Below are 13636 nucleotides of genomic sequence, written 5' to 3'. Positions count from 1 at the left end.
CCGCCATGCCCGCGCCGCTCACCGCCGCCTCGGGCCCATCGTCCCGCCCGTCGCTTCCGCCCGCCCGCGACGCGCCCCTTCCGCCCGCTCCCGGCGTCATCGGGGCGCGCCGGCTCCGCCCCGGGCTACCGTGCCGCGCTCCGCCGGTACCGTGCCGCGCTCCGCCGGTACCGGGCTGCGCTCCGGCTCCGCGTTTACAGCCGCAGAGAAACGCGGCAAATGCTGGCAGGCCCCGCCGAGTGGGTCTGACCGTGGCGCTGGCCGGCGTGCCCAGGGCGCTGCCCTAAAGAAAGAATCCTGAGGCGGGTTTCAATCAAAGAAGCCCCTCCCCGGGCGCGGTCGCACGCAYTGAACCCGTGGCAGAGGAGCTGCGGGGTGAGCAGCATCGCTGCCCGGAACACGGCTGGGAGCAGCACTCGCTCCCGGTGTGCCGGGCGGTGTCACGGAGCCAGCTTGGACTGAGCTCACCGAGGATGATGGGCACTGCCCRTGCCCAGCCGGAGGCGCACGGCTCCTTGGCTCTTGCAGGTGAACACAATGTGTTCTGCATCCGCATTTGTATAATTTGCAAATCAACTGTGAATCTTCAYAAGCATTTAATGACAGCCGGGTTCAGCTACAGCTAACGCGGTGCATCTCGCTACTTGAGAATGAAACTGGCCCGAGATGGTCTTGTCTCTGATCGGTTTGGGACCGGTGTGAGGCTGACGGCGCGTGTGTAAGTGCTGACAGTTGTGTGACACCACTGACAGAGCTGTGTACCCCAGCCCCGTCATCCACCGTACCTAGCCTGGCACACACTGTGTACCCCAGCCCTGTCATTACACCTGACCTGSCACAGCCGTGTGCCTGGCCTCACCCTGTCAGAGGTTTTGTGTCGAGTCCTGCTGTCCCAGAGCGGGCGTAGCCACAGTGGAGGCAACTTAGTTGCTCCGTCCCTACCAAGAGGGTGGAAACGTCTATTGCCTATCCGGAGGGCTACGCCGGCAACCAGCCAGCCTCCCCCGGGCTCGTGTAGGGTGCGAAAGGATGGACGCTCTCCCTGGGGGCGCGTTCCGGACAAAAGCACCCACCTAGGGACCTTCCAGCACCGACCGGAGTCATGCCCACCCCGCTGCCCCGGCGGGGTCGGTCCGGGGAATGGTCCTGCGGGACCGAGGGAGAGAAGTGGGCCCCGGCGACCCAAACTGAGCCAAGCCGAGTGGACCCGAGCCGAACCGAGATGAGCCGGGCCGAGCCCGAGGAAAGCGCAGCGAAGGCGGCGGAACGGCCCGATCCCCGGGGGGCGCCCGCGGCAGGCTCGGAGGGGCTCGGCTCGGCTCGGCTCGGCTCGGGCTCGGCTGGGCTCTGGCTGGACTGGGCTGGACTCGGCTCGGCCGGGCTCGAGCCCGGGCTCGGCTCGGCTCGGCTGGGCTCGGCTCCGCAGTGGCGGGGGGGCGCGCGGCCGTGCTCGCGCGGCGGGAGCGCGCGGGGCGCAGAGGCGGCAGCCAAGATGGCGGCGCGGGTGTCGCAGGGCCCGGCAGCCCGCGGGCGCTCTTAGGCCGCGGCCCCCCCGCCCCGCCGACCCCGGGCGGGCTCCCCGCCGCCCCGGCCCCTCCCGCCCTCCGGCAGCGGCGGCCGGCAGGATGCTGCCCTCGCAGGAAGCCTCCAAGCTGTACCATGACAACTACGTGCGGAACTCGCGCGCCATCGGCGTGCTCTGGGCCATCTTCACCATCTGCTTCGCCATCATCAACGTGGTGGTCTTCATCCAGCCCTACTGGGTGGGCGACAGCGTTAACACGCCCAAGCCCGGCTACTTCGGGCTGTTCCACTACTGCGTGGGCAGCGGGCTGGCGGGCCGGGAGCTGTCGTGCCGCGGCTCTTTCACCGACTTCAGCACCATCCCCTCGGGCGCCTTTCAGGCGGCCGCGTTCTTCGTGCTGCTCTCCATGGTGCTGACGCTGGGCTGCATCACCTGCTTCGCCCTGTTCTTCTTCTGCAACACCGCCACCGTCTACAAGATCTGCGCCTGGATGCAGCTGCTGGCAGGTACACASCGGCACCGGGAACCACCGGCGCCGGGAATTACCGGCCTGCCCCGGGCCTGGCGGCGGGGGATGGGTGGGGGGAATGTGGGCAGCGCTGAGCGTGCGGCATCCCGGGAGCTCCCGGCAGTGGTAGTGGGGTCCCTGGCTACCAAGGAACACCAAGGTTGCTCAAGGGAGCTGGGCTGAGTCCAAGCACTGCGGGGCCRTCATTCCAGGATCCAGCCCCACTGCTTTTTGGGACACCCAGGCCAGGCACTAGTGCTGACAGATTAGCAGGAATRGGCACCGTTTCGGGACACTGGTGCRCRGGCTCCCTGGTACTCCCTGGCCACGAGGAACACCAGGGCTGCACAAGAAAGCTGGGCTGGGTACAGGTACTGTGTATSCATAGGGCATTCCGGCCAGGAGCTGGCTCTAGGATATCCCAGGACTTCCTGGGACAAGCAGGCTGGGCACTGTCCCTGGCAGAGCACCAGAAACCAGGTGCTGGCTCTAGGCCCTGGTACCTGGGTCTGCCCAGGCAGAGCTTGGCGACAGGGAACATTGGAATTGCTCAAGGAAGCTGTACATGGTACAAGCACTGTAGGGCCATGGATCTCCCCAGCCAAGAAATGTCCTCGGGACACTCCAGGGCTTCCTGGGACATCCAGACCAGGTTCTGACATCAGAAATGGGCACCTGTTCTGGCCACTGGAACCTGGGATTCCCCAGACAAGGTCTGACCCCAGGGAACCATAAGGCTCCCTGGAACGCAGCAGGAAAGCTGAATCAGGGACCCACCTCAGGTGACCCAGGACAGGCRCTGACCCTGGGACACCTGGACAGTCTGGAGCACCTCAGGATATCCTGGGCTAGGGACTCACCTCAGGGCACCCCAGTCAAGGACCAGCGTTGGGACTCCCTACAACAGGGACTGTCACACAGAGTCAAGGACCAAGTGCAAGATAGCCTAGGACACGCTGGACCAGCGCCCTGCACACTCCACATCAGGGACTAGCTTCCCTGTCAGCCCAGCCCCAGGCACATCCTTTAGCGAGCATATCCCCAAGAGATACTCACTTTAGGGGAGCTCTCAGCCCCAAAGGGATCCCACCACTAAAAGAAGCCCATGCATGGATCCCCCATCCCTGTAAAAGCATCCTTCAGCTCCCCCTTAAAGACATATTGTACCCCAGCGCCCTCTCTCCTGCATCATGAAAGGGCTGTGAGGACAGGCCTTTTCCASCTCTCACCAGTGCTTCATACAGAGGGACACCATACATTTACYTTGATGTCACCTCAGACATGACCACTCAAGCCCAGTAATTAAACACCCAAAAGTGACCCTGTCTATAGATCCTCCTTAGCTCCCTCCACAAATGAAGCCCCACTGTAGATGTACCCCAAGACCCTCACAGACTCACTCGCCGAAGTGACACTGTACAATAACCCAGACCTTTCCCTGGAAGGAGACCTGATGCCTATATTGATAAGGATCCCAACTATCCCTTTATGCACAGACCTCCAAGATGTCCTCACACACAGTCTGTCCTGTCAGGAGAAAGGACAGATGTTGAGAACAGATATTGAGCTTCCCCTGGTAGCAAGACGCTTCACTTGCCTCTCTGCCTAGTTTTACCAGGTATGGACAAAGACTCTTACTCTCCACTACATATTAAATGTGAATAGACCTAAAGCTTCCACTGGAAGGACCCAGAGTGCTCCGTATTCCTAATGAAAGGACCCCATTTGTCCCCTCTGTGAGAAGGTCCCCAGTCCTTTTTGTGAGGAGCTTTCAGCTAGCCCAGCTCTCTCCCTTGCAGCTGGCTTGGGCTGGAAAGCCTGACCTCCCCTCACCCAGATCAGGACCACAGCCAGACCTGGAGCTGCCTTGGCTTATCAGGAAATTCCCTCATCTTTAATTTTCCCTGTCCTGAAGATTTATCAGTTTAAAGTAAGCTCAGAGCCCAAATCCTGCTGATTGTCAACAGCTTAATCAAGTGGCTTGGAGCGCCCGGCTGCTGCTGCTGCACRGGGAGCTGCATGGCAGAGGGCACTGCATTTGAGGCAGCCCTGGGYCTCCTCCCCAGTGTCTCCTGTCCTGTCCTGGCTGTGGTTTGGGTGACTATGACAGCACTTTGCTGCTGTCACCTCTGGGTGCCCCTCACCTTGCGTTGGGGCTTGTCCTTCCTCACACTTTGCAGCTTGTGGTTGCACGTATTGCTCACACCTTCACTTGTGAGAGCCCYGAATGCTCAGCTCAGTGGGGCCATGGGCTGGTTCTTCTGGCCACAGTCAGCCCAGGTTGGCTTGGAGCTTTTCCAGAGCAGCATGGCTCCATGGCTTCTCTGTCAGGAAAAGTCCAAGGCAACATCAATAGAGACTGGCCCTCCARCCTGCCCTGAGACAGGACAGCATGATGGAGCTGCTGTCCTACAGGACAGGCTGGTGTTCCCATCAGAGAGGGCCTGGATGCAGAGCTGGTGTGGTGTGTCCCAGCCCAAGAGAGAGTCTTGTCTGTCAGGAATCAGGCAGGGCTGAACTTCCCTGGGCACATCAGAGGCAGCCACAGGTGCATGTGTTACCCTGTACATGGAGAAGGAGCTGCCGTGACCTATGGAGAGAATACCACAGGCCAGATCTCATGGGTAGGACAGGGACACAGCCTGATGCAGGCTCTGGCACGTCATGATGGCAAACTTCAGAGATTCACATGCCTGGGAGGTTGGAGGGYTGTGCCAGAGCAGAGTACCTGGCGGAGCAGAGAAGGAAAGGACATTCCTTCTGCCTCAGTGAGGTTTTAGCTGAAGAAGGGCTTGCACTGTTATGGCAGAAGCAACTGTGAGGCCCAAAGTGGTGAAAGCCAGGGGAGCCAGGTGATGGGCAGAGAGATAGGGCAGAGACATAGGGCAGAGGTGTCCCCACCCCATCCCTGTGGGATGGCAGGTGCAGAGTAAAGGGCTGCTGATTGTGGRCATGGATAGGCTCTTCAGAGGAGAAAAATCAAGTGCAGGAATGTGGGGGAGGAGGATGAGGAATTCAGGATCTCTTAAAAAAAAAAAAACCCTAAAAAAAAACCTTTAAATCATCAATGTCTAATTAGTGGACAACTATCAAGGCAGGGTTTAATTAGAGCTTGACAGAAAGCTCCAGCTCAAAMGCCACTGCCCCCCTAGGAGGAAACTGGATCTAATTAAGAGGAAAGACTGCTTTATCGCAAATAGAAACGTGGCCATCTGCCCTGTTCAAAATCCCAGTAACGCAAAACTGGAGATTTTGCTAAATCCTTCTGTTACAAAACCAGAGATGGGCCTTTAACATGAGCACGTCAACAACTGTATGAATGACAGTACCTGATGCCACCCCCAGTACTCCAAATTACTGGAGGAGCACCTTCAGAAAGTTCCATAGGATGATGTTTAGTAAAAGAGAAATGGGCTGTGAGGGTGATCCCTCTTGGGATTCGTCTGCAGGAAATCAGAACATAGGAATACACCTCCACCAGCCTGCCCAGGAGCCTGAGCATTTTCTCTGATTCCTCAGTACGCTGCTGTAGCATGAGACAGTCACTCTGTGAGTTAACTCTGAGCTTTGAACAAAGTTGTCCTGGTGCCCAGCATTAGTGCCCATGCAAGAGAGCCCAGCCACCTCTGTGTGACACTGCATCCATGTACCTCCCATCAGGAGGGTTACCCTGAGTGGGTCTTTGCTTTGTACTTACTGTCCGAGGGTCAAAAAGAAGCAGCCAGCTGAGCACACCATCCTGCCTTGAATGGAGGAATCAAATGGCCACATTTTAAGGTGTTTCCCTGTGCTTCACATCCAGCAGCCAGTGTGGTGAGACCTCCACACTCCTTCCTTTAGGGGATACATGACACATGGAATGCCTTCCCACCTGGGGCCATGCTCTTAGCCTTAAGGCTGGGATTTATCCTTATGAGTGGCATTTTGGCATTGATTGTGCCATGTCCAGGCACCCTGCCTGATGGAGCATATGATAATACATACCCACCCAAGCCCTTTTCTCCTTTGGGAGACTCCTTTCAGAWCTACACTCACCTCTTGGATGGGCCCTTCCAAGGCCTGGGAGCAGAGGCAGATCCCTGAGCAGGGGCTTAATTTTCTGCACYTCAGCTGTGTTTGCCACCCTCTGAGTGGGGACCCCTTGCATGCTGTGGTTTTGGCGCATCCATGGAGAGGAGTAGTGAGGGAATTGTTGCCAGATGGTGGACTGAGCATGGTGGAGCTGTGTGTTGGTGTGACCTCAGCCCCAAGGGAGAGAAGGGTCTGGCCCGAGTGAGCACCAGAGCCCCAAAACCCTCCCTGGTTCTGGCAGCAATGCAGTAGCTCTGCTGAGCCACATCAGGACAGGATCATCCTCCTGACTGGGTCTTGCTGGAGAGCCAACTCCTCTCAAAGAGTTTGAGGTTTCAATGAATTGTTTTTATGGGTATAAAAGTAATTAGTTGAAATTCTTAATGAAAAAGTATGAGGCAGATACCACTGCTCCAAAGCAGCTCAGGGTGTAACTGGGACAGCTGCTGGGCATGAGACTGCCCAGGAAGGTCGTGGAGTCTCTGTCTCTGGAGTCACTCAAAACCCACATGGACATGTTCCTGTATTCACCTGCTCTAGGTGACCCTGCCTTGGCAGGGGTGGACTAAATGATCTCATAGGGTCCCTTTGAACCCTAGCTATCCTATGACTCTGTGGTATATCCTCAAGCCCTTTCTCTGTCAAAGGGAGAAATATTGCCCATGTATAAACCACTTCCACCGGCTGACCTTGCAGCAAAAATAACATCACTGCAAAACCCCTCAGCATTTGCTGAATTACTGTCTTCTTTATACCCCGCAAAAAGCTTTCCTGCAGATTCCCCTCTTTTTCCCCTACCACTCAGGTCTTGCAATGGGGACAGGTGACGGGCTGTAGCCCATCCTTGCATCCGTGCAGCGCCGTGTGCTCCGCAGCCGCAGCAGCCGCGGGGTTTGCASGGCAGCGCAGCCCTCCCGTCGCGGCTCTTAATGTGCCTGTGTACTCGCGGGGAGGGGCTGAGCCGGGCGCCTCGGAGCCGCTCGTGTCCTGGAGCTTACATCCCTTAACTGTTGTTCCAGATAAAGTAACTGTCAGTTCTGATTCATACAAACTCATAACTCTATTCTGAATCCTGCTGGTTTTTTGGCACAGAAACAGCCTGTGGAGCAAAATGCCGTAAGGGAGCTCGTGTCTGTGTAAATGGCCGGTGCTCGTCGGCCTGAGCACGCTGCCCTTAGCGTTCACTTATTTTTGAGGGATTTCAGTTTTTAGGGGGAGGAAGGAGGATTGTGTTTGTCCCCTTTCCTTTCGGTGCTCAGCTCTCAGGAGGTTTTTAGTGAGAAGCAGCCACTCCAGACCCCAATGTCACAGTCCAGCCCCTGTTCCTCGGCGTTTTTGGTCACGCTGTCCCCATGCCAGGTGTAACAAGCCCCTTTGGGACCCAGTGGCTCCTGGTTTTCCTCACRTTACCCCACATCTTCCCGTTTGTGTGTTCTGTGGCGGATACTCTGGGGGAGACCACGTCTCAGCTGCAGGGCATTTCCTGAGCCTCTTCCACCCATGGCAGGCAGAAGCAGTAAAAGCCAATCTTCACACACACCTGCAGACTAAACTAGACAGAAAGAGTGATTTAAAAAAAGAGATTTTAATCCTGCAGGCACAACTGCTTAGTACAGTGGCAGTGGTACTTAGCAGACATGGGGGTTACTGAGACAGTCCAAATTAGCTAAATGCACCTTGTACCAGGAGATGTTATCCTGTCAGGAGAARCCTCCTCTTTCTGCTAAAGTCTCGCTCCAGTGTTGCAGCCTGAGTCATAATATTGCTTTCCCTTTGATTAATTTCTTCTGTGAGGATATCAAAAGCCCTTGAGATGCCCGTGTGGTCTCTAAAGGACCTTGACAAGGGAGCACTGAGGAGTGGGAAGCAATGAACCAACTATAAACCAAGACAAGAAATGCCAGCTTTCCTGGGGCCAGAGCTCCAGCCCCAGCAGGATCATCCTCCCTCTGCATACACCCTGTCCCGGTGATCCCTGAAATGCCTGCTCTCAAAACTGTCTTTACAACTGGGAAAACTCGGGGCCTTAGAGAAGGATGGCAACTGTGGAGTGTGACAGCCAGCCAGCCATCCTTGGTGCCACTGACAGTGGGAACTGGCACCACACTCTCAGAAGAACAGGAATTAAAAGCAAAATAGACAGGAGCTGAGTTATTTTTTCCTCTTTAACAGTGGCTCTTCATAGRAGTCATTACCTGGTGTTTTTCTTGTGGTTGCAAGGCATAGAAATAGGCTGCTTTAAACAAAAAACAAGGCTTTCCTGAGGATCTGCAAGGTGTCTTGGGACATTTGGAGGCCAGTCTGGCAGAATGGTGCTGTGGGCAGAGGGATGGACAGGCAGAGCCCCAACCCTGCATCCTCAGACCTGCTGGAGAGGACAGCGCTGAGGCCTGGGGACTGTGTGGGGGTCCCCTCCTTGTTCTTGCTCTGCTCTTCAGTCACTTCTTGCTGCAGGCACGAGAAGGTGTTTCCAGGACATCAGGCGGCCTGGGGACGTGCGGAAAAGGGAATTGCTTGTGACAGAGCAGAGGACTCGGCTTGCTGCTGGGAGCACGTAGGACAGATGGGAAGAGAGCACTGAGCTGCTCTTCATCAGGAGAGCCTTTATAGCACATCCCCACCTCAGCCACTTCCCAGGGAGCTGTGGAACAGTGAGGGGCTTTTGGGAAGGAGCCAGTCACCCTCGGGCAGAGACATTTGGGTACATGTGGTGACTTGGGCACGTGCCTCTGCCCAGTAGTAAATTTGTTAAATTCTGTCAAATGGGCTGTGAGGGCTTGGGCAGAGATCCTGCAGCTGCTCAGCAGGACAGGGCACAGAGTCCCTTTACCCTGGTGCAGTACAGAGCAGGCACATGGGGACAAGAGGGATTARGGCAAGCAGACATGGGTGGGAGCCAGGCAGTGTCCTGGCAGTGGCCATCACTGCCTGTCCCCTGCGACTGTGCTGTGACAGCCCACTGCACCAGTGGCTCCCATACCTTTTTGAGCCACTCTGCTTTTGCCTTAAACCCTGTCTCTCRTGTCCTCCATGAGTGCCATGGCTCTCCAGCATGTTAGTCCACAACCTCATGCATTACTGCCTGTCCTGCCATSATTGGGAGCTGCAGATGTCCTGGGGACCCTCACACCAGTGGTGTTTTCAGAGCAGTGAGCTCTGTCCACCTGGATCCACCTGGACCCCAAATAATAGCTCAGAAGTGCAGAGGACATGACATTGCCTGCAGAGTGCAAGGGCAGACCCAGGGGCTGCTCTGCTACTCCTGTGAAGGACTGACTGAGGGCTGTGCACAAAAGCTGGGAGCCTGCCCAAGCACTTGCTGGTGCAGGTAAAGTTGGTGCCTGTTTTTTTAACTTATATTTGCCTGCTACCACCCTGGGCACAGCCCTCTTATCCTTTGGGCCCAGAGCAGCTCTTGCTGAGGGCTGCTGCTTTCTGTGCTTTCCCCCAGCCTCACTGCACATCTGTGGTCCTTTCCTTCTCCTCTGTGATTTKAGCAGATCTCTTACAGCTCTGGCCGTTTCCAGGCTGGGTCATGCCAGCCTGACCAGTGCTGCAGGGGGGTAAACCCACCCCCTTTCTGGGGATTGTGGCAGAGCACCTTAGCTTGTTTCACAGCTGCACTGCACTGGGAGCTCAGTAGATCCTAAAATCCTCTTAGCATCTCTGCTTTCACAGGCACAGCCCTTGGCACAGGTCTGCTGCACCTGCTCCCCTTTAATTTAGGCCCTCAGCTGAATTAATGCCATCCTGTTCCAAGGTGCCCAGGTCAGCAGCAGGMCAGGCTGCTCCTCATCCTTTACCATGCAGTGCATGGCGTTGGTACTGATTGTGTTTCCTTGCAGAGGGATGGTTTTGGGTTGGCCCAGTCCCAGCGGGTAGGGAGCTCCCCCAGACACGCTGTGCTTGGCTGGGAGTCCCTGGTGACGATGTGCTGGAGACGCCAGCTTGGCTCTGTGCAGYCGTGCGGTGCTGGGGTGGCACCAGGGCTGTGCACGGCAGTAAATCAGCATGCAGGGCTTGCCACTGTCCACGAAGGAAGTTTTTCCAAGGAGGTTTGCAATGTGGATGGAGGAGTCAGAGACCAGGCAGCAGCTGGCAGGTGACATTATGTGCCAGTGTCCCTTGGCGTCCCTGTCCTTTCCTGGGTGTAGCTCTTTTGGATGCGAGGGCTGTACCAACTCCTGGTGTGATGCCCTGCAGGCACTTCCCTCCCTCCGGGGATTTCTCTTCTCCACGGAGAGCAGTTCAAAACACATGCCAGCACCCAGAAAGCTCATTCCAGACCGTCAGCTGCCTGCCTGCAGGGTGTTTGCTGTGAGGGATGGGGAGGAAACTTCTTACTGGTGTGGGCACAAGCCCCTTGGTTCTTCCTTAGTGCAAAAGTACCTGCAGGGCACCGCAGCCAACATCATTACTATTTTTAGCMTTTCCAGCTGATACAGGGTGAGGAGCTTTTGTACTTGCTGTAGTCAGAAAAAAGTCACCTCCTTACCTTGACAGTCACAGGCTTTGTCTTGGCATTTCTGTCCCTATGTTCCCTGAGGTCTCCCTGTTCAGCACGGAGCATGCTGGGTGGAGGCACACTGGGAAGGTGACCCCTTTGGGAGTGGTGCTTGCAGGCTATATGGTGGCTGGGTGTGGGGGCTCCTGGGGGTGCCAGTTCTCTCTCCACAGGAAGCATCCCTGCCCACAGTGCACTGGTAGCTCCTGCCCACATGCAGGGAGCTTGTGGTGATGAGGAAAGCCCATGGGCAGCCATTGGTCCTGTGGCTGATGCTGGTAGAAACCAAGAGCCCAGAGTCTGTATTTGGGCCAGGTTTGGGGCAGCCAAAAACAYAATCCTTGTGGCTACTGAGATGGTGGTAGCTGTCACCTGCCATGTTGCCTGGCTGTCATGGGGCCAAAGTGGGTTCCCTGCCAGGCATGGGCTGCACTCATGTACTGACTGGGAGGCTCAGCACCCAGCACTGCCACTTCATGTCTCCTCTGATGCTTCGCCCTCCTCTCCCCATTGCAGCGCTCTGCCTGGTGCTGGGTTGCATGATCTTTCCTGATGGCTGGGATGCAGAGACCATACGGGACATGTGCGGGGAGAAGACAGGGAAGTACTCCCTGGGTGACTGCTCCGTACGCTGGGCTTATATTCTGGCCATCATCGGCATCCTCAACGCCCTCATCCTTTCCTTCCTGGCCTTTGTTCTCGGCAACCGGCAGAACGACCTGCTGCACGAGGAGCTCAAGACAGAGAGCAAAGGTGAGCACCATGTTACTGGGGGTATTTTGGATGGGGGGCCACTGGGGGGCTTGGCCCCTCTGGCAGCCTGGCAAGGATCCCACGGGCTTAACCGCCAGCTACAAAGCAAGGCAGGCYGGACAGGGTGGGAAGGAGATGCTGAGACTCTGCCCTGCCTGACATCTCTCTCTTCTGTTTCCACAGATTTTGTTGGCACTGCGGTAAGTCTTGAGTGTCACTATGCTGTTCCCTGTCCCTCTGTGTTGTCTCTGGATGTGACTGTGCTGGGTATCTGTGTGGCACACGATGGGGTGGGATGGAGGGACCCTGACTGTACAGGCAGCAGGACTGGGGGCAATGGGGAAGGGAGGCAGCAGAGACAGCGGGGGTGGCAGGGATGGGGACAGGTATATGCCTGGCAYATTCTAGTGGCATGATGGCACAGTGAGATCTGCCCAAGACCATCCCTGACCTGCTGTGCTTTCCCTGCAGAGGATATAAGGCTGACCATCTACAGCAGGACCCTCTTCCCGTGGCCGGCAGCCTGGGCGCTCCCTCCCTGTCCTGCCCTTCATCTGCTGCCAGCGGCCATGCAGTGTCCCATGCCGCCCTCCGGGCCCTGGCGCCCATGCCAGGGATGCGCCAGCCGCCCGCCGCATCCATGGCCACCTCCATGTCCACGCCGGCACCACCATCCCACGCACCCTGCCAGCTCCGTACCCACCGCTGCCCGCGGGCCGCCGCCGGGGGAGGATGCCTCAAACGCGCTTCGTTCAAGAACAGCATCCAGCTGCGGTTTTGTTTCAAGGAAAAAACAGTCTTGGAGTTTTTAACAGATTTCTACATCCCCAGGACTCCTGACCTGCTGCCTCCCACCCGAACGCGTACCCAGTGACACCCCGTGCCGGCTGCTCCGGGTCCCGGACCCCTCCCCACTCCCATTTTGTACAGCTCCGTGATCCTGTCTCCACGGCCAGGGGACCCGGTGGCCGGGATGGGGCCCAACCCCTACTTTTACATGTAAATTCGTATTATCTAAACAGGGTAAAGTGACTCACGCCCCCTCGCCCCCCGCCCCGGGAGTCCAGCCTAGGACATGGTGTGTCCTGGTGCGTGGCCGGGGCTGCAGGCTGCTGCTCGGTCCTCCCAGCACGGGGACCGCAGSGGCCTCGCTGCTGCCGGCCGTGGGACACCCGACTCATGCCGCCGCTGAATGTAAGCCCTGGTAAGTGGGAGCAGCTGCACATGCAAAATCCCCGGGCGGGCACAGGAGGACCCCCCCGCCAGACCCCTTCCGTAGCCGGCCGCAGGCTGTTGCCAAACGCCTTCCCTTCCCATCCCCATACGGTGCTTTATCTCCACTGGTGACAGCAAGGCTTTTCCTGCCACACGGCACGGCCGGGTGTACCTGAGCACTTCTGTACCCACCCGGCCTCCTGGCTGTACCTCGCTGGCCYGCGGTGATGGCGTGTGGGGAGCCGGTGGCAGCTGCCCGGGGCAACGCTGGGTCTGGTGGCCCCCAAGGCATGGCACCCCGGCACGGGAGGCTGCAGCCCGGCTGTGGCTCTGCTGGCCAGACCAGCATGTGTGTGTGTTGGGCCTCCCCYGGCCATGAGGGCTTGGGTCACCACAGCCCTCGCAATGCAATAAAGTCCTCAGCACTGGCCGCGTCYCAGTGCGAGCAGCCGGGGCTCCTTGCAGGGCCCAGGGCAGGGCCCCCAGGGGCTTTGTGGGGGCCCTGGCAGGGCTGGACCCAGGCACTGGGCAAGGCCAGGGAGAGGGCGAGTGGGAGCAGGGAGCAGAATGGGACCACGGTCCTGAGAGGGGGCCGTGGAACGTGGAAGCTGCTAAAGGGCTGTGCAGGAACCAGCACCTCACCGGGCACCAGGGGCTGGCTGGAGCAGGTAAGTRGTGCCCTGAGGCCCTGTGAGGTGGTGACGGGGGATGGAGCTGTGCCGAAACACCACCTGGGAGCCAGTCACCCGGGATGGAGTGGATGGCAGCACTCCTGCCAGTGCCCGCCACCAGCCACGGCCCAGCGGTGCCCACAACTGCCCCCCAGAATGAGGTGAACCCACTGCGCCTGGCAGCGCCGGGTCTTGCCAGCTCGCGAGTGCTGTTGCCAGATGAATTGGAAAAACAAACCAAGAAAATCAGTGGAGAAAGGAATACAGTAGCTGTAATATATCTGTATTTTAGTACAAAGTTTGATACAGTGTTTCACAAAACCTTATTGAAAAATATAATTCAAACCAGACGAGCTCGGAGCCCTGTGGTGTGGGGGCGGTTGGGATGG

General features: G+C 57.6%; 2 protein-coding genes across 3 annotated transcripts in view; one reads left to right on the top strand and one right to left on the bottom strand.

Moving 5' to 3' along the window:
- Positions 1-132, bottom strand: part of MTMR14 (myotubularin related protein 14) — a 31217-nt gene extending 31085 nt beyond the window's left edge. For both annotated transcript variants that reach the window (XM_057390301.1, XM_057390302.1), the window contains exon 1: positions 9-132. In XM_057390301.1, the coding sequence (XP_057246284.1) occupies positions 9-100 (92 nt within the window). In that variant the 5' untranslated portion in view covers positions 101-132. The remainder of the gene's footprint in view (positions 1-8) is intronic.
- A 1424-nt stretch (positions 133-1556) lies between these two features.
- LHFPL4 (LHFPL tetraspan subfamily member 4) lies at positions 1557-13176 on the top strand. Its single transcript, XM_057390300.1, has 4 exons — positions 1557-2031; positions 11125-11361; positions 11545-11561; positions 11833-13176. The coding sequence occupies exons 1-4, from the start codon at positions 1626-1628 to the stop codon at positions 11839-11841; spliced, it is 669 nt and encodes a 222-aa protein (XP_057246283.1). The 5' UTR covers positions 1557-1625; the 3' UTR covers positions 11842-13176.
- The last annotated feature ends 460 nt before the right edge of the window (positions 13177-13636 follow it).

The sequence above is a fragment of the Malurus melanocephalus genome, unplaced genomic scaffold, assembly GCF_030028575.1.
Source record: "Malurus melanocephalus ecotype Western Australia unplaced genomic scaffold, MMel_1.1 scaffold_24, whole genome shotgun sequence".
Classification (NCBI taxonomy): Eukaryota; Metazoa; Chordata; class Aves; order Passeriformes; family Maluridae; genus Malurus; species Malurus melanocephalus.
The sequence above is the reverse complement of the archived record's forward strand: the minus strand, read 5'-3'. Positions and strand labels throughout refer to the sequence as shown.

Bases quoted from the DNA above. Each gene is read 5' to 3' on its own strand.
- LHFPL4 (XM_057390300.1), top strand. From the start codon at position 1,626: ATGCTGCCCTCGCAGGAAGCCTCCAAGCTGTACCATGACAACTACGTG.